The sequence below is a fragment of the Anastrepha obliqua genome, chromosome 4, assembly GCF_027943255.1.
Source record: "Anastrepha obliqua isolate idAnaObli1 chromosome 4, idAnaObli1_1.0, whole genome shotgun sequence".
NCBI lineage: Eukaryota > Metazoa > Arthropoda > Insecta > Diptera > Tephritidae > Anastrepha > Anastrepha obliqua.
In genome coordinates, this window is record NC_072895.1 from 100,625,273 (window position 1) to 100,649,958 (window position 24,686).

At 36.8% G+C, this 24,686-nt stretch overlaps 3 protein-coding genes across 3 annotated transcripts; 2 read left to right on the plus strand and 1 right to left on the minus strand.

The window, feature by feature from the left end:
- Positions 1 to 2,481: 2,481 nt before the first annotated feature.
- On the plus strand, positions 2,482 to 2,809 carry LOC129246131 (uncharacterized). Its single transcript, XM_054884693.1, has one exon. The coding sequence runs from the start codon at positions 2,536 to 2,538 to the stop codon at positions 2,731 to 2,733; it is 198 nt and encodes a 65-aa protein (XP_054740668.1). The 5' UTR covers positions 2,482 to 2,535; the 3' UTR covers positions 2,734 to 2,809.
- Positions 2,810 to 14,707: 11,898 nt separating this feature from the next.
- On the plus strand, positions 14,708 to 17,395 carry LOC129244827 (uncharacterized). Its single transcript, XM_054882703.1, has 2 exons — positions 14,708 to 15,990; positions 16,062 to 17,395. Exons 1-2 carry the CDS (start codon positions 15,973 to 15,975, stop codon positions 17,310 to 17,312), a joined length of 1,269 nt encoding a protein of 422 aa, XP_054738678.1. The 5' UTR covers positions 14,708 to 15,972; the 3' UTR covers positions 17,313 to 17,395.
- LOC129244828 (grpE protein homolog, mitochondrial) lies at positions 17,389 to 22,014 on the minus strand. Its single transcript, XM_054882704.1, has 4 exons — positions 21,755 to 22,014; positions 21,221 to 21,560; positions 20,726 to 20,881; positions 17,389 to 18,263 (listed from the first exon to the last, which is right to left on the minus strand). The coding sequence occupies exons 1-4, from the start codon at positions 21,835 to 21,837 to the stop codon at positions 18,156 to 18,158; spliced, it is 687 nt and encodes a 228-aa protein (XP_054738679.1). The 5' UTR covers positions 21,838 to 22,014; the 3' UTR covers positions 17,389 to 18,155.
- Positions 22,015 to 24,686: the final 2,672 nt, after the last annotated feature.

The window sequence follows — 24,686 nt, forward strand, 5'->3', positions numbered from 1 at the left end:
TTAAAAATTGGGTTGATCGAATGGCCTACTGTAAAGCCAGTCGTGGCAGTCATTTGAACGATATTATTTTTCATTCATAAATGGCAATGGTCAATCTTCAAAATAAAAAAAGTTTGAAAAAATACGAGTATTGATTAGTTTTTTTTTTATAGCCGATTCAAAAAGCAAATTTTACATGGCCCACCCTATACAATATTTTCAATCTTTAAACTATAAACATTGGTAATTAATATAAAGAAAACCCTGAATAATCATTGCCCACATGATTACCAATTATGAGATTTTATGCGTCTATGACCACGGCATTCAATAAAATGAAGAACAACGAAAAACGGGTAGATGAAAAATTCCATGCGAGACAAAAGGAAGGTCAAGCTAACAGGAGTGCAAGATTGGAAAAACGCATTGTCTGAAAATTTTTTGTGTAAATAAATAAATACCCACACAAAAATAATTACAAAATAATACCTCCAACATCACAGAACATGTAACTGTAAAATAAAAATATTATTCATAAGTCACTTAGGTCAAAGGTCGCCATACTGCTAGCATAAAAGCTAAAAAAGAAGTAATTAGCTAAAGATTGGTAATTAGCAAAGGTCAAAGGAATAGGCAAACAGGACATACAAACATGGTTTGTTACTTTCATGCTGACCGATATTTCAAATAATAGTAAATCTGGAGAATCTGCAAATTTTTTACCTACCTGCCTTCCTACATTTTCACTTTCAACAGAAGCATGAAAACACATTGAATTCCTAAGCCATTATCTTATTTTCTGACATGAAGGATAATTTTTAAGGATGACTTCTGTAGTTATTCTTTTCTTATATATCTGTGTTCCTGTTCCTGTGGCCTTTACTAATTTGTCACGAGCTGTGAAATATCCCTCGTAGTGATCGTAAATCTCCTGAATCTCATTTCCCATCATCTTCATTCTTTACTTTACAGAAATCCTTACTTAAGCGATTTTTCAAACACATGCAAATCATTGCAAAATATTTGAACAGAACATACGTTGCGAAATAAAGACACAAACATCACTTGACAATGGCATACCACTTAGTCCTAACTAATGTTCGAAAACGAAACGAATTCGAGAGAAAAACATGAGTCTTTCTTTATAGTTTTTCTTTCATTTCTTCTTGAATTTCCAAATATCTACTTATTTCTTCTTCATTGCCTGTTAAAGGCAAGTGTCTACTTAAGGATACAGAAAATTGTTGTTGTCGTTTATTGATTTGCATAAATACGTATCTGAAATAATCCCATAGACTGTATACCTTCAAATATTTTTGTTGTCCTGTTACAAAATCCGTTAAGAAAACAAAGGGTTAGAGAAAATTGAATGCAAAAAGTTTTACGAAACATAAATAAAATATAAAAAGGATTAGTAGAAAATGTAGTAAAAAGGATTTGCGATCAAGACTTCCTCAGGAAATTCCTTGCATGTAAATATATATTTGTTGCATTATCATTCTAAACTCTATGAATATGTAAATCTGTAACTTTTTCTATTAATTCTGCTAATCTATTTCCGTGTGACCTTCATGCTGAGTCTACTTTCAGACGATGATACCATTTCAGACTGCTGCTATAAATTTCCTTCTTCGTTGCTTCAACTGCGAAAATCATTTTCTCTTGTATGTAATGTTTGCACCACTTTTGTTGTTCCAAGTGTTGTCTGGAGATAGTTTGTGTAAACGCCTACCGGCATTAATATGCTGTAAAGTATTGTTAATGGAAAAATAATGCATTCAACTTCTTAGTAACTGTAAAACAAGATATCAATAAGTCACGAAGATCGTCAATGAACTCGGGTCAAAGGTCAAAAAAGTAAGTAAGTAATTAGCAAATATTGGCAATTAGCAAGTGCTAAAGGAATAGGCAAACAGGATACTGAAACGTGGTTTGCTACTTTTCACATTGGTTTAAAAAAAATATTAGTGACTGCAAAATTTTCTCCTACCTGCCATTCTTCATTTTCAGTTTAAGCAAATGCATGAAAACAATAGAATTCCTAATTTCCCTTTATGCGTCAAATGCAGAGTCAGTTTTAAGGATGCCTTCATGGTTATTCTCTTCTTATATTTCTGTATTCCTGTGTCTGCGGCCTTTACTAATTTGTCACCAGCTGTGAAAGATCTTGGGGTGGATCGCAAATCTACTAAATCTCCTTTCACCTCCGTTCAAATCTCTTCATTCTTTATTTTACAGAAATCCTTACATCCATACATATATACGTTTTAGAATAATGACAATGACATAACACTTGAGCCCAACTAATGTTAGAACGAATTCGAGAAAAAAACCTTGAGTACGTCTTAACAGTTTGCTTTCATTTCTTTTTAAAATTCCAGCTAACTACTCATTTCATCTTCATTGCCTCTTAAAGGCAAGTGTTCACTTAAGAATACAAAGAATTGTTGTTGTCGATTTTTTATCTATGTACATACATTCGTATCTTAAATAATCCATTCTCGTTTTATTAAATTTTTCAAATATAGGAAATTGAATTAAAATTAAATTAAAAAAATGAGTAAAACGACGAAAAGCAATACGAGTACAAATACTCATAAAAGCAACCACAACTACAACGATTTAGATGCTAACAATGATATGTCGGATGAATTGAGCGCGTACAGCTCGGAGGAAGACGAGGTGACATCACGAAAATCGCGGAAAATACAGCCAACTGATGCTGCGGATTACGAGGATGGGGGCGGAATGTAAAAATGTAAATTAATTTGTGTGCAAGTAAATTATAAGTGATATTTTCATATTTGAGCCGTAAGCCCTGGCAGCTAGTGCTCCTTTTTTTTATTGTAAAATAATAATTTATTGTTATTTTCCATAAATTAAATTAATTAATTAAATAATCCAATAGACCTTATAATATTATTTGTATGCTGTTACAAAATCCGTTAAGAGAACAAAAAATTAACGAAATAAAAATGAAATTTGCTTATTTGTGCGTATTTTACAAGCAGCCAAACCAAATTATTGGATTGCCATACAACTTCGTCAACTTATTGCCGGAAGGAATATAGGAGGCATGGCACCTCCCATACAAACCAATTTTTAAATATTGCATTATTTCTAAACCATTGAATATCAATGTCCTGATATTACCGAAAAGTGAATTTTAAATGGAGTACAGACAACAAAAAGTAAGTACTGAAAGAATATAATCCAACAATATTCAGTTTCGACCTGCACACAAATATCACCTTTTATGTGTCGGGATTTGGCAACCCTGGTGTTGCAATCTGGCAAAAGACAGCTGTATCGCAAAGTTTGACATTTTTTGGCTTTTACGTAGGTACTCAGAACGTTTTGAAATACCAGCGCTATTTGTGTTGTTTACAGTAACTTAAAAGATTCATCTCGGTCCAAAAATGGAATTAAATCGTGAACATTTTCGTGCGATTTTTTTTTACAACTTTCGACGTGGATTAACTCAGCAACATTGCATGGATGAACTTAATTCATTTTTTGGCGATGAAGCTCCATCAAGAACCAGTGTTTATCGATGGTATGGAGAATTCAATCGTGGTCGTAGTTCACTCCAAGACGAATTTCGTGAAGGTCCTCCAAAATCAGTTGTTGTTCCGAAAACCATTGATGCTGTGCGCGAACTGATATTGCAAGATCGTCATGTGACCTATCGTGAGATTGAGACAATCGTAGGCATTAGTGGGACCAGCATACATTCAATATTGCCTAAACATTTGACTGTCAAAAAAATTTGTTCGCGTTGGATCCCACACAATTTGTCAATCGCTCAAAAAAAAGGCTCGTGTCGATTGGTCGAAGGAAATGCTCAAACAATACGATCGCGGGGCTTCGAAACACGTTTATGACATCGTGACAGGTGATGAATCATGGATTTACGCGTATGAGCTCGCAGCAGTCGACTGTATGGGAGTTTCAAGATGAGCCAAATCCAACAAAAGTTGTTCGCGCACGAAGCACTTCCAAGCATATGGTCGCCTGTTTTTTCGGAAAAACTGAACATGTCGCAACCGTACCACTAGAACAACGCAGAACAGTAAATTCTGAGTGGTACACAACCATTTGTTTGCCAGTTGTCTTCCAAGAAATTAGGAAACCAATCGCCAAAGACGGATCACTCTTCACCAGGACAATGCGAGCTCTCACACATCGTCTCAAACAACTGCATTTTTGAGCACCCAAAACATCGAATTAATGGGTCATCCGCCGTATAGTCCTGACTTGGTACCGAATGACTTCTTTTTATTCCCGTACGTAAAAAACCAACTGAGAGGTCAACGTTTTTCGACACCTGAAGAAGCGGTTGCGGCATTCAGAATGCATGTTTTGAAGGTACCTCATTCAGAGTGGCAAAAGTGCTTCGACAATTAGTTCAAACGCATGCAAAAGTGTATATATCTTCATGGAGAATATTTTGCAAAGCAATAAAGTGATTTTCGATGATTAAAATTTGTTTTTGTTCTCTAATCCCGACATATAAAAGGCACCCCTCGTATAATATTTCGCTAGCGCAATAAACGGAAAAGAGACACAAATATATCTATCGTCACAATGCGACGCAAACTCCCACAATGTGGCATGGGGTAGCACAAATACAAATAACAGAGGTGAGTCACTCCTTGAATTTTTATTACTTAGTAACATAAAAATAGTAAACAGGGGTAATAAACCCACTTTTGTAAACGCAATACGACAAGAGGTACTCGATTTAACTCTAATTACTAACAAATCTTTGAATATGGTCAGAAACTGAAGAGTCTCGGAGGAGGACTCAATGTCTGACCACAAACACATACTCTTTGACTTAAATGGGGTGGTAAAGTTTTCCACATTTTACAGAAGACCAAAAACAGCAAACTGGAAAAGATACAATCAATGTCTTTCAGCTAAGCTTAATAACAGCGTAAGCAAAATAACATCAACAGAGGAGCTAGAAAAGGCAGTAACAGGCATGACTGGCTCAATTATAGCCTCATACCAAGACTGTTGTCCACTAAAAAATGAAATCCTCCACGAAGAGGGTTCCCTGGTGGAACAACGAACTTGACAAACTTCGGAAAGCAACGAGGAAAGCAACAAAAAAAAACAAATAAATGGGACTAGTATAGGAAATCCCTAACTAACTATAACAAAGAACTAAGGAAATCCAAACGAAACTCTTGGAAAAACTTCTGCGAGGATCTAAAAGATACTCCAGCAACAGCTAGAATTCTAGAATCAGTCTCCAAAGGTGACTCAAGTCCCATAGGCACACTAAAAGGTCCAAACGGAACTAAAGGGTGTTTCTTTTAGAGGTTAGGTTTTCAAGATGAAAAAAACGTATATAGTTTAATGTTATGGCCAAGAATTTAGCTTTATTATAAAGATAAGGGTTTGCCATTATGTTTTAAAAATGATTTCGGGCAAGTGGCCGCCGCGGCTGGCTCGAATAAATTCCAGCCGAGAGGCCCAATTTTCGACCACTTTTTGCAGCAATTGGGGCCGTATGTCAGCAATAACGCGCCGAATATTCTCTTCCAAGACGTCAATCGTCTCGGGCTTATCTGCGTAGACAAGCGACTTCACATAGCCCCACAAGAAATAGTCCAGCGGTGTTATATCGCACGATCTTGGAGGCCACGCCACAGGTCCACGGCGCGAGATAATGCGCTCACCAAAAGTTTCCTTCAATAAATCGATTGTTGCGTTGGCTGTATGGCTGTATGGCATGTAGCGCCGTCTTGTTGGAACCAAAGGTCGTCCACATCAACATCGTCCAATTCAGGCACGAAAAAGTCATTAATCATGGCTCTATAGCGCTCTCCATTGACTGTAACATTATGGCCGGCTTCATTTTTAAAGAAATATGGACCAATGATTCCCTCTGCCCATAGAGCACACCAAACAGTGACTTTTTGAGGATGTAACGGCGTCTCAGCAATGGCTTGTGGATTATGTTCACTCCAAATGCGACAATTTTGCTTATTGACATACCCATTCAACCAAAAGTGAGCTTCATCGCTGAACAAAATTTTCTTCGATGCGTCGCGCGAACCGAACCATTATTTTCGTAATAAATTTGCACGATTTGCAAACGTTGTTCAGGTGTAAGTCTATTCATTATGAAATGGTAAAGTAGTGCCAACTTGAAAACCTAACCTCTAAAAAAAAAACACCCGATATTACCAACACATTCTTAGAAACACTAGAGCTTCTTCTAAAGACTCACTTCCCAGATTGTAAAAGTCATGACTTATCAATCGACAATAGTCTAAACATGGTAACTCACCATCAACGAAGATCGACGGTCTCATTTGTCAACAAAATCATAAATTTTGAAAGGGTAGAGTGGGCAATTAACTCCTTTAAACCCTTTAAATCACCGGGTTGGAATATTCCCAGCACTTCTATCCAAAGGCACTGTGGAACTGATTCGAGTCATGATGAAAATCTTCAGAGCTAGTCTACATTCCAAAGATGTAAAGGAAAATGAAGGTAATATTTATTCCTAAGGGAGGTAACAAACCCCCTGATTCTCCAAAATCTTACATACCAATCAATCTATCGTCGTTTATGTTAAAGACAATACTTGAATACCATCTAAGAGAAGAAGTAATCTTCAAAAAACCTCTCCATAAGCTGCAATTTGCTTACCAAAAAGGGAAATCCACAGTCACAGCACTGCACACACTCGTTGTCAATATAGAAAAGGCTCTAAATCAAAAAGAAATAGCCCTCTGTTCCTTTATGGACATAGAGAGAGCCTTCGACAACGCAAATTACAAATCCATGGAAACAGCACTCGAGAAAAGAGGTGCAAACCCTATACTAACACATTGGATAAGCCAAATGCTTAATCAGAGGATTATTAAAGCCTCGTTAGGCCAAGCTGAACTTAACGTAACAACAGTAAAGGGATGTCCGCAAGGAGGAGTTCTTTCTCCACTGCTATGGTCCCTACTAGTTGATGACTTGGCGCAGCACCTAAACAATAAGGGATTTATAATCATTGGTTATGCAGATGACATATCTGTTATAATAAAAGGCAATCATGAAGGGACACTAACAGACTTAATGCAAAATGCCTTGAAGGCAACATGGGAATGGTGTAAAAAGGAGGGGCGGTCGATCAACCCTAACAAAACCATAATTATCCCCTTCACAAGAAAAAGAAAGTTGGAGTTTCCTATATTGAAAATAAATGAAACAGTGATAGAACTAAAGGAAGAGGTTAAGTATTTAGGTTTAACCTTAGATAAAAAACTCACTTGGGAATCACATATCTATACTAATATTATAAAGAGGAAAACTTTGTTTGTTTGTTTATTTGTTTGTTTGTTTGTTTGTAACGAATAGGCTCAAAAACTACTGGACCGATTTTAAAAATTCTTTCACCATTCGAAAACTACATTATCTAAGAGTAACATGGATTACATTTTATTTTGGAAAAAATAGGGTTCCGTAAGATATTTGGATTTTTCGGACACAAACTGAAAAAAATCGTATATATAAAATAAAGTCAACTTTTTGTGTGTGTTCGCTAACCGGCCGTTTCTGCACCGAATTAAACCAAACTTACACACATTGTTAAGAAGGTATTGAAGATGGTTTCCGTATAGTTTGGATACCTATTGGTGGATAGGGCTCCAGATATAGGTCAAAACGTGGACCCGGGTAACCTTCGGATGTGTATGTACAATATGGGTATCAAATGAAAGCTGTTGATAAGTGCTTTAATACGGGGTAATTTTCATACCTATTGATGACTAGGGTCTCGAAATATATGCCAAAACGTGGACCCGCCGTGTCTTTGCACCGAATTAAACCAAACTTATGCACATTGTTAAGTAAGTATTGAAAATGGGTTTCGTAAAGTTTGGTTGTAATTCGGAGCAGTCGCAACGGGTACAGCGTTCTTTTGAGCCAGCCATAATGTCGCTTACTTTTTTAACGCTTGGGGCGGAACTGAACTGTCAAATTGACAGTGTGAGTTACAATGTGTCAATATTTCTTTCTGATTTGGATGCCATAAGGAAAAAACGTAAGTGCAACATGTAAAAATTGTTTGTGAATTTTTTTGGAGTGGATTTTGGAACAGTGAATAATTTCTTACGAAATTTGAGAATTTAATGTGAAATCCGAATGAAATTATGTGTTCGTGGAAAAAACAATTTTTTTCGTTTTTTTTTTTTTGAAAAATATAAATGGATAATGGTTAAAAAAGCTCCAATGCTTAATAAAACATATAAATTGAAACGAAAAATTCATGGATGATCAGGAAAAAATACGATTGTTTATTCATATGCGTTGATTTGAAATTTAAAAACAATCTTCTTTTTTCCTGATTTTCAATTTATATTTTATATTTACTCAAAAACAAATAGAAAAACAAAAAATATTGTTTATGCCAAAGCGCTTGAATAAAGAATAAAGAAATAAATGATATGAAAACCATATATTTTCTGTTCTAAACCATATCTATTCTATTTTAGTGTGCCCAGCGAAGGGGGCCGGGTTTGCTAGTAAATAATATAACAAAAAAAGCCACGAAATCTTTGTGGACAACCAAACAATTACTAGGGAGATCCTGGGGCCTCAGCCCTAGTATGTCCCTCTGGATGTTTACCCAAATGGTTAGACCAATCATACTGTATGGAGCACTAGTATGGTGGAGCAAATCTATTCAAAAAACAGCGATAACCAAACTGGGAAAAGTACAAAGGCTTGCTTGCCCATACATCACAGGGTCTATGAGCACTACCCCAACAGCTGGCATGGAAACACGCTTTAATCTCCCACCACTTCATATAGCAATCCAAGAGGAAACAGCTACGCAAGCACTCATGCTACACATGAAAGAAAATTTCAAATTAGGCAACCTCACCGGTCACCTACAGCTGTCCACAAAAAAATAGGAGTGCCGATATGAAAAATATAAGTGAGTGCACAATTTTTTTTATCGCTAACGCAAGTGACGTCGATTCATAACGGTACACCTAACGGGTCACTAGTATTGAAATGTGAATCGAAATTTATTATTGCTTTCTCTATTTTAAAACTGTAATACATTTTGTTGTAGAAGGTTGTTATGGCGCTACACAAAATAATAGGAGTGCGAACTTTGTTTCTTAAAATATCGATAAACTAGCAAACATATTTACAAAAATCGAAAAGTAAGAAGGTTACTAGTAATTTCGAAGAATTATTGTTAATATTTGGGTTGATTTATTTTGTCTTAGTGGGTAGAGGAAAGCAATTGTACGGAAGAGAAGCGAGCTTTAATCAAAAGTCTCAAGAACAGCCGAAAAGCATACAAGGAAATTCAAAATATACTTGGATGTTCTGCACAAATGATAGCAAACGACTTGTATTATAAAACAAAAGCTGAAAAACGCGGACGAAAACAAAAACTTTCCTCTAAGGACGATCGCAACATCATACGCACCTGGAAAGGTAACCCATTTGTTTCCGCAAGGAAAATACGCGACGATCTTGATTTACCAGTTAGTGCTGAACTGTACGCAGACATTTGGTCAATCATAATTTATACGCAAGAAGTCCCCGGAAAGTGCCCCTTCTAAAAAAGTACAAGCCCGTATAGAGTTTGCACAGGAGCATAAATCTTGGCCGACTAGTAAATGGCGAAATATTTTGTGGTCAGATGAAAGCAAAATCGAGTTGTTTGGCAGTTCAGGCTCCAGAAAGTATGTTCGACGCCCACCCAATATGGAATATAATCCTCGATTCACAACAAAAACAGTGAAGCATGGTGGCGCTAAGGTCATGGTATGGCGTCATGGTCCAATATAATTAATCGAAGGCATTATGGATCAAAAGGTTTATGTGAGGATATTAGAAGAAGTTATGCTACCATATGCCGCATGGAATATGCCACTAAAATGGATATTTCAACAGGATAATGATCCTAAGCACACGAGTAAGTCTGCGAAAGAAGTAGGGTCACAAAATCGAAATTTTTTTCTTCACTCATCTTATAGTAAATCATTTCAAGAATGTTGTGTCAAAATTTTAAGTGGATCGGAGCAGAACTCTCAAAGTTATAGAGTCATTTTTTCAAACGCGTTTTTCCCGAAACGCCTTCTTAAAAGTCGGTGCCAATCACAACTCCGAAACTATTCAACCGATTCTTTTCAAATTTGGAACACGTTTTCTAAATCATTATTTTTTTTTTTTAAGGTTGTTTTTCACTTACAAATATGGCGAAAATTTTCGCCAAAAATGCTCGTTTTACGTCTTTTTGCCACCAAAACTACAAAAATGAAAAAAAAAAAAATTTATTCATGTGGGGGATGAGCATTACGTCATACTTTAACTGAAAAATTCGACTTTTTTGGTTTCAGATGATTCTACGACGAATGCCGATTGGCACCGCAGAGCACCTTTCGAAAAACATATCTCCAAAAAAAACTCTGTCATGGGCTTATTTGTCAATATTTTATTATTAATATTTTTTAAAAACTTATTGAAAAGATGTACAATAACATGCAACTGATTTTATTAAAGTATCTTAAGCCATATTTCTGTAAAAAATTCAAAAAAAAAGTGTTTTTTTTTTAGCGCTAAACCCTACCACCCCCTTAAGCGTTGTCAGGATCTCATCGACTCAATGCCATGAAGGTGCGAAGCAGTGTTAAGAAATCGAGGATATAGCACGAAGTATTAATGTCTTTAAATGCTTTTGAAGAGCTTTAAGACCATTTAGTGTTAAAAGTTTAGAGAAACTAAGTATTATACAAATCACTCCTATTTTTATGTGGAAGCAAATTTTTAATATATCTTTACCTGAATTAAATTTTAAGTTTATGTATACGTTTAATTGAAATGTTTTAACTACGAATAGATGTATGTATATAGTTCATGTGATTAATGTTACGCTAAAAGTTTTGAAATAAAACCATTTTATTCTAAAAAAAATGAACTTTGAACATTTTTCATGTCGGCACTCCTATTATTTTGTGGACAGAGTAAGTATCCTAAATAAAATCAAAAACACCAGGCTCAAGTTTCAGCCCACATTGACCCAACCCTCTGTTTCACAAAAGGATACACAGTTACCTTTCCTGAGAGGATCGAGTGGAAAACAAACCCAAAATGGATGAATGATGATTCACAAAAATGGTACACTGATGGATCAAAAACACCGTATGGTGTAGGAGCAGGAGTAGTGGGGCCCAGAATCCACAAATAATTCACTCTCACCAGGGACACCACCATCTTCCAAGCGGAATTATACGCAATAATGGAAGCAGCAAATATCATGCAACGCAGAAACCACAAGAGATTAAAGATTAGAATACTCTCGGACAGCCAATCGGTTCGAAAAGCTTTAGATAGCTATACCTACAACTCAAAAACTCTCTTAGAATGCCACAAGGCACTCAATAACCTGGCATCCAAAAACAATGTCTCATTAGTTTTGGTACCAGGGATATGACGGCACCGAAAAGGCAGACTTTCAAGCCAAAAAAGGGGCAGATGTAAATTTCATCGGACCTAGTCCCATGTTTGGATTTAACAAAAACAGCCTAAAAGAAAAAGTAAAATACTACGCCAAAACTCTAATAAATCAGCATTAGAACAACGTAGAGGGTCTTAGACACTCCAAAAAGTTCCTAAGTTTCAATGCTAAAAGAGCTTACATAGCCCTCTTCTTCTTCTTCTTAATTGGCGCTATAACCGCTTACGCGATTTTGCCCGAGTTTAACAAAGCGCGCCAGTCGTTTCTTTCTCGTGCTAACCGGCGCCAGTTGGACACACCAAGTGAAGCCAAGTCCTTCTCCACCTGATCTTTCCAACGCAGAGGAGGCCGCCCTCTTCCTCTGCTCCCACCAGCTGGTACCGCATCGAATACTTTCAAAGCCGGAGCGTTTGTATCCATTCGAACGACATGACCCAGCCAACGTAGCCGCTGGATCTTTATTCGCTGCGCTATGTCTATGTCGTCGTAAAGCTCATACAGCTTATCGTTCCATCGTTTGCGATATTCGCCGTTGCCAACGTGCAAAGGTCCAAAAATCTTACGCAGAATCTTTCTCCCGAACACTCCAAGCATCGCTTCATCGGATGTTGTCATCGTCCAAGCTTCTGCGCCATACGTTAGGACGGGCATGATGAGAGTCTTGTAGAGTGTTCGTTTTGTTCGTCACGTTAAACAAAAAGAGCCTTCGCACTCTCACAGGCGCCCTCACGGGTCACTTCACCTGCAACAAACACTTACATAAATTAGGCATAACTAACACCAGCACCTGCAGATTTTGCTGCGAAGATGAGGAGTCTATAGAACATCTCATCATCGAATGTCCGGGGCTGACGCATAGAAGGAAAACGTTTTTAAACAAGTTCATGCTTATAGATGAAGACCTTCAATCACTCCCTCAGAAGGAGCTGGTACAATTCATAAGCATACTTAACAGTCAATAGACAGCATAGGGTGCACAATAGATCAATATGGTCGCAGTGCTAAAGGCCCATACCTTAATCCTTACTACCGTTAACCATTAACCATCTATCGTTACAGCCCGGAAGTCGCTGTCAATCCTAGATATTTTCATAACCGCTTGATCAGAATTGCAGAGGACAGCGGGTAATGGGTTGGCGAGTACTCGCTGTCAAAATTTGAACCCATTTAATACCATGAAATTGCACAAAATTGCGGCGTGAACGGATTTCTAGCCGTCGGTTATTCTTGTGGCGGCAAAATAATTACATTCGTTTCTATTTTCTTTGACGGCTTGAAGACTCAGGGTTGCTTTTCTGATAACTTGATGTCAATTTATTAGTTTACAAGCAATGACAGACCAATAAGAAGAAAATAATAATAGGCGAATTGCACAAGAAATCCTGCAAATTATCAATAATTTAGAAAAAAGTTTGTTTTTTTGTAACAAATGAAAATATTTGTTCAGTGTGAAATGTCCCCTTGAAAACGAGCATAAACTTTAAATTGTTTGATCGATACTTTACGAGATATCGATCACTACAGCCATCTACCGCGAAAAATAATGGATTTATTTATCCCCAAATAAATATTTAAAAATAAATAATTTCCTTCAACTGACATTCAAGCATGCTAATTCCATCGCTTTCCGAACACTTCCCAGTAGCATATGCCGGATGTGCTGCTGCAGCGCCATCAACGTTTTGACATTCGAACTTCACTTTCCTGTTGCACGTTGTTGCTAAAGAGTTCATTATTTCATTGGCATTTGGTGCAGATAGTTTGGCTATAATTTGTGGTTTTTAACTTGAACATAATTGTGTAAAATTTTGCTGTCCAATGCACGCTCATTTGTCGACGTTTGCCAGGACATTTGGGTGCTATTTTCGGACAAAGATAAAAATTTCACATATTTACATGTAGGGTTGCTGGTCGTGCAATGGCGATGTAACCAAATGCAAATTGTTAAGACAATTTCAATGAAGAAGTACTTCGACTGATTTTGTACAAGAAATAATTTTACTGTCCAATGCACGCTCATTTGCCGACATTTATTTGGGTATTTGAGTGCTATTTGCGGACAAAGAGAAACATTTAACATATTTACCATTGGACAGCTGGCTGTTTAATTGCGCTTTCCAACTGAAAATTGTTAAAACAAATAAAATGTAGCAATGATTAGTGCTTTAATGCAACTAATTGGATATGCATTAGCGGCGCTAAAGTAGTCTGTTCTGGATTTATATCCGGAAAAAATGAATTTCAGAACAGCCGTATTCCTCGTACATGTACATACATATGTGGAAAGTTTATGCCGCTGCACCAACAACACCAAGCTGCAAATGGTAGTTACTGATAACCGCAATGTACCAACAGCAAATTTTCCACCACGTGATTGACCATAACCTTTTATGTAATGATTAGATTTAGACGAATTATAAAAATGTATTCGGCCCTTTTCATTCATTTAAAATATTAAGCTACATGCGCGCAGAAATAGCACATTGGTATGGCCAGAATATAATTTTTCCGAAAGTATTAAAATTGTAGCAAAAGCAGAATATGCAGTATACATATATATGTATGTATGTATGTATGTGCGTACATCTACATAAGTTCTTACCACATTTTTGTGAAACTAAAATTCTAATTTATACATGAAATAAAAATGTAAATTAAGTTAAATATTCAGCACACATATTCTCGCACTGAACTATCGCGTGCATACAAATGTAGAATCATTGTCGAGTAGGTACTTCAAGCTTATTGTACACTAGGGCGAGTCGATTTAAAAATCGCTCAGTGCTCTGTGAAAATCGTATTCTAGGGATCAAAATAAGAAACTTTCCCGAAGGAACCATACCTCTAAAACGAATTCTGATGTCCCCCAATTTGGGTCGAACGAAAAATCCCACTTTGACCCATTTAGAGTGCTCCAATCGAGTCCAAATGTATGACCGACCACCACTAACTTTGGACGGCATATCCACCCATGCCAGTGGCACACCCCCTGGAACTCCCCTGGGGGGTTCCTCATACAATCATTTCAAAATATCACCATTTTTGGCCTTTACATGAGAAAAGAAACTAAAAAGTTCGACCCAAATTGGGGGACATCAGAATTCGTTTTAGAGGTATGGTTCCTTTGGCAAAGTTTCTTATTTTGATCCCTAGAATATGATTTTCACAGAGCAATGGGCGATTTTTTTGCCTCCCCACAAAAGACACTAAAAGTTCGACCCAAATTGGGGGACATCAGAATTCGTTTTAGAGGTATGGTTCCTTTGGAAAAGTTTCTTATTTTGATCCCTAGAATATGTTTTTCACAGAGCAATGGGCGATTTTTTTGCCTCCCCACAAATCGATTGTACACCCACATTTGCTTATATATATTTTCTAACAAAAATCCACATATTCAGGCATACATACGTAGCTCACGTGCGAAAACATGCGTCTTGTGTGTTCATATGCACATATACCAATGCACGTGCATATGCATCTCTGATCCCTTGTCCTAACACAATCCAGGCACATTTTCTTATGATGTATCAAACATCGTTTGGCTCAAGTTGAAACAAAATAAGACCATTGCTTATCGACCATTTTTATCAGTTTTCATGACAGTCGCGTGTACACTACCAGAACATTGATTTAAATCCGGACTCACTACAATAACATCCCTCAAAGTAGTTGAAGAGTATTTTATGCTGTTATAACAACAACCATTCTTGACGCGATACATGTATGTACATATGTACATATGTATGTGAGCCCTACTGGCTCGCGACTGTATGTAGTATTGTTTCGCAAAATGTTAATATGAGAGGATCAAAGCAAGTTTCGAACTAAATAATGATGAAAGAAATTTAAAAAATACTCGGTTCTTTTACCTGATGAGATGATCAAATTAAATTTCGAACTAAATAATGAAGAAAGAAATTAAAAAAATGAAGCATATTTTACCATGAATTGTACACTTCCTTTTGACGCTCACTGTATGGACATATACATATACTCGCTTTGCAGTCATCAACACTTTTGTTAACACAATGAAATATGCCATTCAAAAGGGAGCTGTAAAATGCTCTTCGTAGAATATTGATTGTTCGTTAGAGTGGAATCATAAAACCAACCATTAACTGACCCACGCAGTGCAACGGTCGTAGGTAGATTTGCCATTAGACGAAGCATCTCACCCATATTTACAATGCGATCACGCACAAGGCAATCAGTTACAAGCAAATAAAAAAAAGGCAGGTAGATAAGATGTCAAACATTTTCAAATGCTTGCTACATATTTGTTTTGAGCACATACACCAGCTCAAAATTCGGTAGAATCCATGTTTTGTGCATTTGTGCAACGTGTTGCAAGTAGAATTTCTTCGTTTTGAAATGATTCAGTTTATTATGTTCGCTAGCAGCAAGCAGGCAAGCGGATTGGAGAGGGCATGCGACTGGGAAATTGTTAAAAAAAAAAATATATATATATTTTTAATGCTTGCTTAGTTTCAACAGAATCTATGAACATGGATTATAGAGTAAGTACATACATATTCACAGTTATAAAAATTAACATTTACATCTTCCTAATCCTAATTTTTATGCGCAGACCATTTGCTGGTTGATTATCATGAAGTTTGCCTTCGCACATCAGGATTTATCACCATCGGCGAAACGTCAACAAGCGCTTTATATCCATTCATTGCTATACTATCCAGCGCATCAGCACTTAAGGGCACAGAAAGCGGCATCGAGCAAGCCGAATAGCAGCATCACGGAATTGCCAACGAGTGTAACGTCTACAAATACCACGACCGCACCACCGATAAGCAGTTTCCACGTAGTTTCCAACAGCAAACATAACTCCAGCACGGCCTATGATTCCAACAAGCAAGCCAGCGAAAACATCACATCTAATTTAACGGTACATACGCTTGAAGTTTCTACGGACAACACAATTTACACACCTGTTGAGTTTCCACATGAGTTGCTAGAGATTGCGCGCTCAAAGCTCGGCCTCAAGACACTCGATGAAGTGCCTAGCATAAGTGAGTTGGCTGAATTTCTCGGGACTGTTAATACAGAGGAAACCCTCAAATATATACGCCGATTGACGAGCACAGAGGAAGGTGTCACGCTGATAAAAAAATACCTCGAGTCGGCAGACTTCACCAATCGCACCGAGGAAACACGTCGACGCCATCAACAACAGGAAACGAACGTAAAATCGGCGCTTGTAGAGTCCAAAAAAGCGAAAAGCAATCTGCTGCAGCGTGTGGCTGCATATTTTCACATTTACAACCTATGGCCCCAGAAAGATGGAGAAACTGATGAAGCTGACATACGCAAGCAGGTGCAACAACAGCTAACTAAGTATATTAAACCACAATTGGAGTATAGAAAACGTATGCAAGTGACAGCCGCTCATAAAGCAGGTAGTTACGCTGCAGCTACACCGCATCAAATACCGTTACTAGTGCGCAATCCGTTGCCCTATCACTATCCTATACCTTTGCGTCCCCTTCTGAGCGCGCGTCTGCCACAAAATAACAATGTCACAGACAATACACTGTCACAGTCAGCCGCCTTCTCACCAGTCCATTTGAACACGCCGAGATTCTATCTGCCGTCGCATATACAACTAGCGCGCGCTACCAATATACCACCACAACAATTGCAAACGCTGCTGCAAAGCAAACCCAAGCTTGCTGAATTGGCCGCCAAGGTGAGCCATTTGCCGCTGACCAACGATCGCTCGGCACTCATTGATGCACAGCTGCTGGCGGCGGTGAAACGTGCTGTGGAGCAGGATGATGACTTGCGCAAACTGCTACAGACAACCGCAGAAACACTTAAGTAGTAGGAGTAAGATGAGAGTTAATTTTTATATTTTAGTATTAATGAAAACTGCCTTGAAATAAATAAGAAAATAAAAATTTTAAATTTAGTAAGGAGTTTTATTTTCTACAAACATACATATATTTTTAATTTTATTTGTAATTAACATAGAATCCTAATACAATAGCAAGCATGTTTTACATACTTCGGTAACGCTGTGCATTTAGTCTTTAAGGAAAACAAGTTAAACTTTTAAAGCACTCACACAAACGCTCGCACTGCACACAATGAAAATCGCATTATTCTGCTACAAAGAAAGGCAAGAAGCATTTACATAGATTTATGGTATTTTATGCATATGCGTGCCTATCTACATTCCACCGGCTAACTCAACAATTTAAAAAATAAGTTTTTTGTTAATTTCGCTGCTCAGTCACTAAGGAGTCAATTCACAAATTAAGTTAAATTTCATTTCATTTTTCTTTTAGAAAATACACAAAATTCAGTTACGGAAAGAGAACATAGTAGACCAAGGAACGTAAATATTGCAATCGCGGAAATGTATAAATGCTATAGCCACGGCATTCTTGGTAACAGCTGGTTAAAATGTCACCTTTTGTTTGCTTTGCTATTTAACGTTTATACACCCTTTATAATTCGTTATGAAAATTCTTGTTTTAGCGCAAGAACAATTTTATAATCACACATACAAAAATAAACGGGGATAGATTTGTTCTTGCGCCACACAAGTTATACTAAAAAATGTTTTTGTTTTCTCCATATTAAGCTCAGGAACTGAGAAGATTACCGAAAATCTGCTTTCTTATATAGTATTTAAATTTGTAATGTCAGCATAGCAAATAACTCATGACTTCGAAACACCAACAAGCGCAGGCCGTATACAACGTTCATGCAATTTGTAACCCAATTTGGTGACCACAACGACGGTACTGGGTTCGACATCAGGTTCATCCTGCAAAACAGAATTTAAAACATTATTTTAACGCTACGCAATTATATGTATAATATCGAATTGAAATTAGGTATGTTCATGAAGCAAATAGTTTGTAACAATAATTACAAATTATAACGTTTCGGTGTGCATGTATCCAAAAAATTTGTAAAGTAGGGGAAAGTGAGAGAGTAAATGATATTTCATTTTGAGGGGAAGTTGCACGTTTTTACTGGAAACATTTTTGCCCTGATTGGCTTGAAATTTCGGCACGTAATTGCAGAAGCGTCAAACTTTCTAAATATGCAAAAATCATGAAAATCGGTTGTAAAACAACAAAACTGTCAAATCTCCTCGGATTTTGCTGTGATTGGCCCTAAACTTTGACATATAACCCTTCAGTAAAAATGCTATAACTTTGTACATTTGCAAAGTAAAAATAAACACAAATTAAAATTTCCAAATTGCAAATGCTAATGTTCTTCATCTGACAGCGATGAAGAAATGGAACAAATTATTGTCAACGAAATGAAATCATGTGATTTCGAAGCTCATTGATTTACATGTTATTTGCTTTATTATTTTTTTTTTTTATTTTTAATTTCTGTGATTTTTCCTGCCAACACATTTATCAGCTATTCGTAAAACTTGCAAATTGTTACTGGTTTTGCGTTCATTTACTTTTCTTTAATATACAGGGTCCGCCATATAACTTTACGGAATTAAAAATGCTATAAAAAAGAAGCTACTCAATATTTTTCCAAACTGTTTTTTTTATTTTGAAGTACAATCCTTCCGGTTAATGATGGAACACAACTTCATTCATATGGCTGCCTCGGCTAGCCATGCACCATCCCATACGATCGGTCCAATTTTTTAACACATTTTCGATTGTATGCAGCTGTATTTCAGCTATGTTGTTGTGAACGACGGTGAACTGATCTTCCTGGTGATTCACCAACACTCTCGGCCACAGCAGCAATATTTTCGGGTGTACGCACGGTTTTTGGTCGGTCACGCGTTGATTTGTTAATAAGCAACCCAGTTTCTCTTACTTTTTTTGCAAAGTAACGCACATACGCTTCATTCGGTGCTTTTCTTCTTCCCATTGCCGTACGTAATTCTGCAACATTACCATGATTTTCAAAGTAATGTCGCAATATTTTCCAGCGTTCTTTGAGCGTATACACAACCATTTTCGTTCAGCGGAAGAATAAAACAAGTTTTCTGTCAAATCAGATGACAGCTAAGTGTTACCATTCTTCAAATAATACCTAGTTCAAATCCGTAACGATAGATGGCGGACCCTTTATTTCTCTTTGCGAGAGAATTCTCAGAAATTAAGTTACTGGATAATTTTTACATGAGCAGACCTACTATATTAACATCCATGTACATTTTTTGTTCTAAAATTAAATATTGAATGTTTTTTGGAGGCATTACTTCCTTTTCTAAAGTCACTCCAGTCTCATTGAATTCAAATTAATAAATATATTATGTACTCGCGATGCTTTAAGTAGTTTATTAACGGGTTAGGGGTAGTCAGAATTTTCAAAAAATTTGATTTTTTTTTGCATTTTCTTAAAGTAAAATATGTTAAAAATATTGTGTGAAAATTTGATGTGAATCCGATAAATACTTTTCCAGTTATTCAACAATTAACAAAGGGCGCACCGGTCGGTTGGAGAGCAAGTAGCTGTAGCAGCACTGCTACAACAACAAAAACAACAACAACAGCGGAGCAAGTAGCTCGGTAGAATGCTACGTAGACAACAGCAAATCGATATATTGGAAGCTGCTATGACGGCTGAAGAAATATTATATGGCCCAGGAATAGATGACACAGCGTAAGTAATTAAATAATTCGTATAACTCTACTTAAATCGATAGCAAAACTTTAAATGCGTTTTTCTCAAAACTAGGTTTTTTGAACTGGTGATCACTGTAACTTAAAAACCGCTTGGTAGATTTTAATAAAATGTCTTGTACTTTTGAAAAACATAAAAAACTCGTGCCTGATCGAAGGCATTTTTTTCAAAAATTTGAAAACAAAAATTTCAATTTTTTTAACAATTAATTGTCGTTTTTTTTCTCGAAAATCCGAAAAATATTTCCTAAGGCCGGCGTTAATTTTGACAAAAAAATCGATCATGCACAAGATTATCTATTAATAAAACTAATTTCTTTTGTCCGATTGATTTTAGGGGGACTTGATTTTCCAAGGACTTGTGATGATCACCGCAAGGGACTTCTGGAGAAACGGGCTACACACAAATAGCGATAACTTTTACAATTATTAATTTTTTTTCTGAAATTTTGCTCAAGTTTAGTCGAAACATGATGTATTAATGCTATGTTTTTATTTTGTAAAAAAAGCAATTGACTAGCAAAAAAATTATTGAAAATCATAATTTTTTCGGGCCTCTGATTACCCCTAACCCCTTAAGCTACCTGCGAATCATTTCGAGAAAACACACACTCACCTTTTCAAATAAGGCCTCATGCATATTTGGATTAAATTTCTCGTTGATTGGATTGATTGGCTCCAGACCATGACGCTTGAAAACCTGCAGCAGTGAGGCTTTGGTCATCACCAGACCTTCGTACAGACTTTTCAAATGTGGATTACTACTGTTGATCTATAAAAGAAAGCGTAGTGAATATTTTATAAGAAAAATTACACGCATTATATAATTGTTAATATAATTTTATGTGCCAAAAGGCGATAGATATTGTTGAAATTAGAAAAGCAACAATAGTTCGAAGCCCAATAAGTTAGTTCTATTTCCCATATCATGTCATTTCCACATCAGACTTTATTTTTTCCAGAACTTAGTGTACATAAGTCACACAGGCACTAGTCCGCTTTATAAGTTAATGCGCTGCATGACTAACTATTTTGTTTAATTAATTGTTTTAAATTATTAGGCCATTATTATATAATATATTAACAATTTGTGTCTCAAATAAAAATGTACCTGATCTTTCGGCACTGCTTCGGTGGCATGTCCCAATGTGTCGGCCACCTCAAGCAGATCTTTGCAAAAGCTCTGTATGCCGAAAACTTTTGCATCAGCTATCTGTTTGGTGAGACGTGTGCGTAGATTTTCGCTGTCTGCCAATGAACGTTTGTACTTGTCTACTAATTCTTCATTTTTTTCCTTCAATTCATTCACCTCCTTTGAAAGCGCCTCAATTTCCTGTGTAAGCTTCTTTGTCGCCTCGGCGGCAGCATTTTCCAACTGCCCACTGGAGCCGTCTGAATCCGATTGTTGCGGTTTTTGTGCCGAGTTTTCCGAATAGTAGCGCAAGGCTGGACTGTTGAAAGAAAAGGCGTAATCAATTTTGAAATTCAAGTAGCATCAAAAGCTGTGCGCAAGAAACACAAATTATTGCTTAATTACGTCACAACATTCTTATCATGTTAACTTCGCACCGCTATTGCTGCTTCTAGCACAGCCACCTACCCAACAACAATGCTGTTGCTGGACCGGCGATAGTGTGCTGCTTACCTTGTCGCCAACACGTTTCGGTTCTTCCATGCAGTCACATAACGATTTGTGCGCGCCAGCAGCGAAATTGTTCTCGTTGACATTTTGTTACCCTTTTCTAAAAGTTCTATTGATATTCACTTGATTTATTCGCCTTTGCGTTTTTAAACACCACAAAATTTTTCCAATTTTCACAGAATATTTCTTGTGCAATCCGAACCTGGTATTAAACGGTAACCTTCGACTGCTACAGCTGTTACTGTCACATTTTCTGATTACTGTGTCTTGCGACACCTATTGACTGTGAGCGGTAATAATTCATAGCAGTGGCACTCAAACTGTTAAAGTTGTAATGAGAAAGGGGAAGCTACGATGATAAATAAAATATTTGAAAATATTAATATGATAAGACAGAATTAAATAACACTAAATTAAAACAAAATTATGATTACATTAAAAAGTAAAATTAAACAAACGAAAATATAATAAAATATCACCATCATCATCGTTTCCTTTATCTAGAACAGAATGAAGTGAAATAAAATGAAATGAAATAAAATTAAATTAATGAAACGAAATGCAATGAAATGAAATGAAATAAAATAAAATAAAATAAAATAAAATAAAATAAAATAAAATAAAATAAAATAAAATAAAATAAAATAAAATAAAGTAAAATAAATTAAAATAAAATGAAATGAAATAAAAGAAAAGGAAAGAAAAGAAAAGAAAAGAAAAGAAAAGAAAAGAAAAGAAAAGAAAAGAAAAGAAAAGAAAAGAAAAGAAAAGAAAAGAAAAGAAAAGAAAAGAAAAGTAAAGAAAAGAAAAGAAAAGAAAATAAAATGAAATGAAATGAAATAAAATAAAATAAAATAAAATAAATGTCCGCAAGGGCATCTCTCATTAGAGAGTTGACGGGAATGACAACCCCGCGGCCCCTAGTCACGACCCCGCACGGACATCCCTCACCGAGGGGTGCTGGAAGTAACGACTCCACGGCTCCGAAGTTTCAGCGAAGATGAAAACATACCGCTAAAATGCCTAACATGCCGGCTGCGTGAATGCATGTCTGAAGGACACAGTTAACCCAGAAGGAAATCTGTAAACCACCTGGCAGAAGGTTTAAAATGCAATTACCCGTTACGAAAAACGGAGAGCCGCTTTATAGAGGAATCTAATGATTGCAGCCGAGCGAGGATATTCGCTCAAGTGTCGGCAGAAGCCACGGCTGCCGGCGAGGGCTCTGCTCATCGACATCAGATAGCAGAGTCGCCAGTGGCACAACAACAACAACACGAAAACCCCAACACTGCGACAAGTGTTTCTCAAGTTAATCTTGGGACCACAAGAGCAGGCCGTGTTAGACAGCGTATTCAATGGACAACGGAAATGAATGAATATGTCCTGCGCTGCTACTGCATTTCCACAAATTGTGAAGAACCGGAGCACATGACGGCCTATCGTGAGAGAATGCTAGACCTGTTTCTAAGAAGATATAGGCATCTGAATGGGAAGCTAACCGAAAATAGCCTTGCTACAAGGAAAAAAATACCAGTCTAGCGGTTAGACGCGATAGAAGTGAAACCTTGCGTAAAACAAACTGAGAGAGAATGAGACGAAAGCAGCATTAGGGGCGGGATAATTATAGGTTCATTATAATATTGCTATAAAGTTCATATTTTATTTTCTTCATTTTATTATTATTCATCCTCAATGTTTTCAATTTCAACAAATGATACGAGTGGCTTATGATAGCTAAAATATGATACAAATGCTTTGGTTTCGATGTTGTCAACATATCTGTAAAATACCGCGACAATTGTTGTTTTTGATCATGTTGTCGTTACACATTTTTAAATTGAATGTTGTATTGGGAAAGTCAATTAAAGGAACCGCTGTGTCCAATGTAAAATTTACGTTAAAATCGCCACTTAAAATCATTGGAACTTTATCGTAATCTTTTCTAAGTATCCGCGATACTTCTGGTGTATACTTTATTAAATTTTCGTGAATGCATTCCGTGATGCTATTTATTGATTGATTCGGTGAAATATAAATTGCCACAATTAAAACTGTTTTTCCATTGCTCAATCTGGTTTCGCATGCACATATTTCTCCCACTTTAGAGAGCTGAACAGACAGTGATTCTAGTTGCTGTGCATTCAGATCTATCTGTGGAGTTACAATACGAGGACCGTCATTTTGATTGTGGTATATTGCAACACCGCCTGCAATTGCGGTAAATATTTAAAAATGAAAATATTTACGAATATAAAAATACGGACGCAATACAGCACACGCGGTTGCTATTGTGAGCGTCGTAACGCGTATATTACACAGACGTATTAACACACACAAACATTCGTAGGACGCTTGGTTTAAGCAAGTATTACAACAAGTATACATAATGCCTTCTCGCTCCCCGTGGCTCCGTAATACGCAGGCGTGCACACATACGTACTAGCATACATACAAACATACATACGTATGACGCTTGAACTAAACACCAAAGCAAGTAATAGGCAGTGTAGTATACATACTACAATACTCACTATACTAGCGTGGCTCAGCAGTACGCAGCCACACACATATACGTATATCAACATATAACGCTTCGCAGCCAAGAGTGTCGCTTTTTCGTTTCATTGAGTCTCAAATCACTCCCAACGATTCTAAAGAAGTTTTCACTTCAAAAAGCAATCTTCCAACACGAATATGTAAGAAAAGAAAAGCAAGAGGAAATTAAAAGTGCAATACGCAACGAGCTACGAGGAGTGGAAGGAAGCGAAGAGGAAATAACACCAGAGATAACCGAGGCACGCAACCCACAGCCTGAAAATTTAGCGGAATTTACCAACGTACAACCTGAAATTAACTTGATTTATGAAAGTACTGAAAGCGATAGTCCAGAAACTAATGAAGAACGGGAGGTGAAAGATATTTTCCATAATTA

What these genes read in the sequence shown, in the direction of transcription:
- LOC129246131 (XM_054884693.1), top strand. Translation starts at nt 2,536, where the DNA reads ATGAGTAAAACGACGAAAAGCAATACGAGTACAAATACTCATAAAAGC.
- LOC129244828 (XM_054882704.1), bottom strand. Translation starts at nt 21,837, where the DNA reads ATGTCAACGAGAACAATTTCGCTGCTGGCGCGCACAAATCGTTATGTG. An exon ending in CGAAACGTGTTGGCGACAAG is followed by an intron (nt 21,561 to 21,754) that starts GTAAGCAGCACA and finishes TTCTTTCAACAG; the next exon opens with TCCAGCCTTGCGCTACTATT. An exon ending in ATGAGGCCTTATTTGAAAAG is followed by an intron (nt 18,264 to 20,725) that starts GTGAGTGTGTGT and finishes TCTGTTTTGCAG; the next exon opens with GATGAACCTGATGTCGAACC.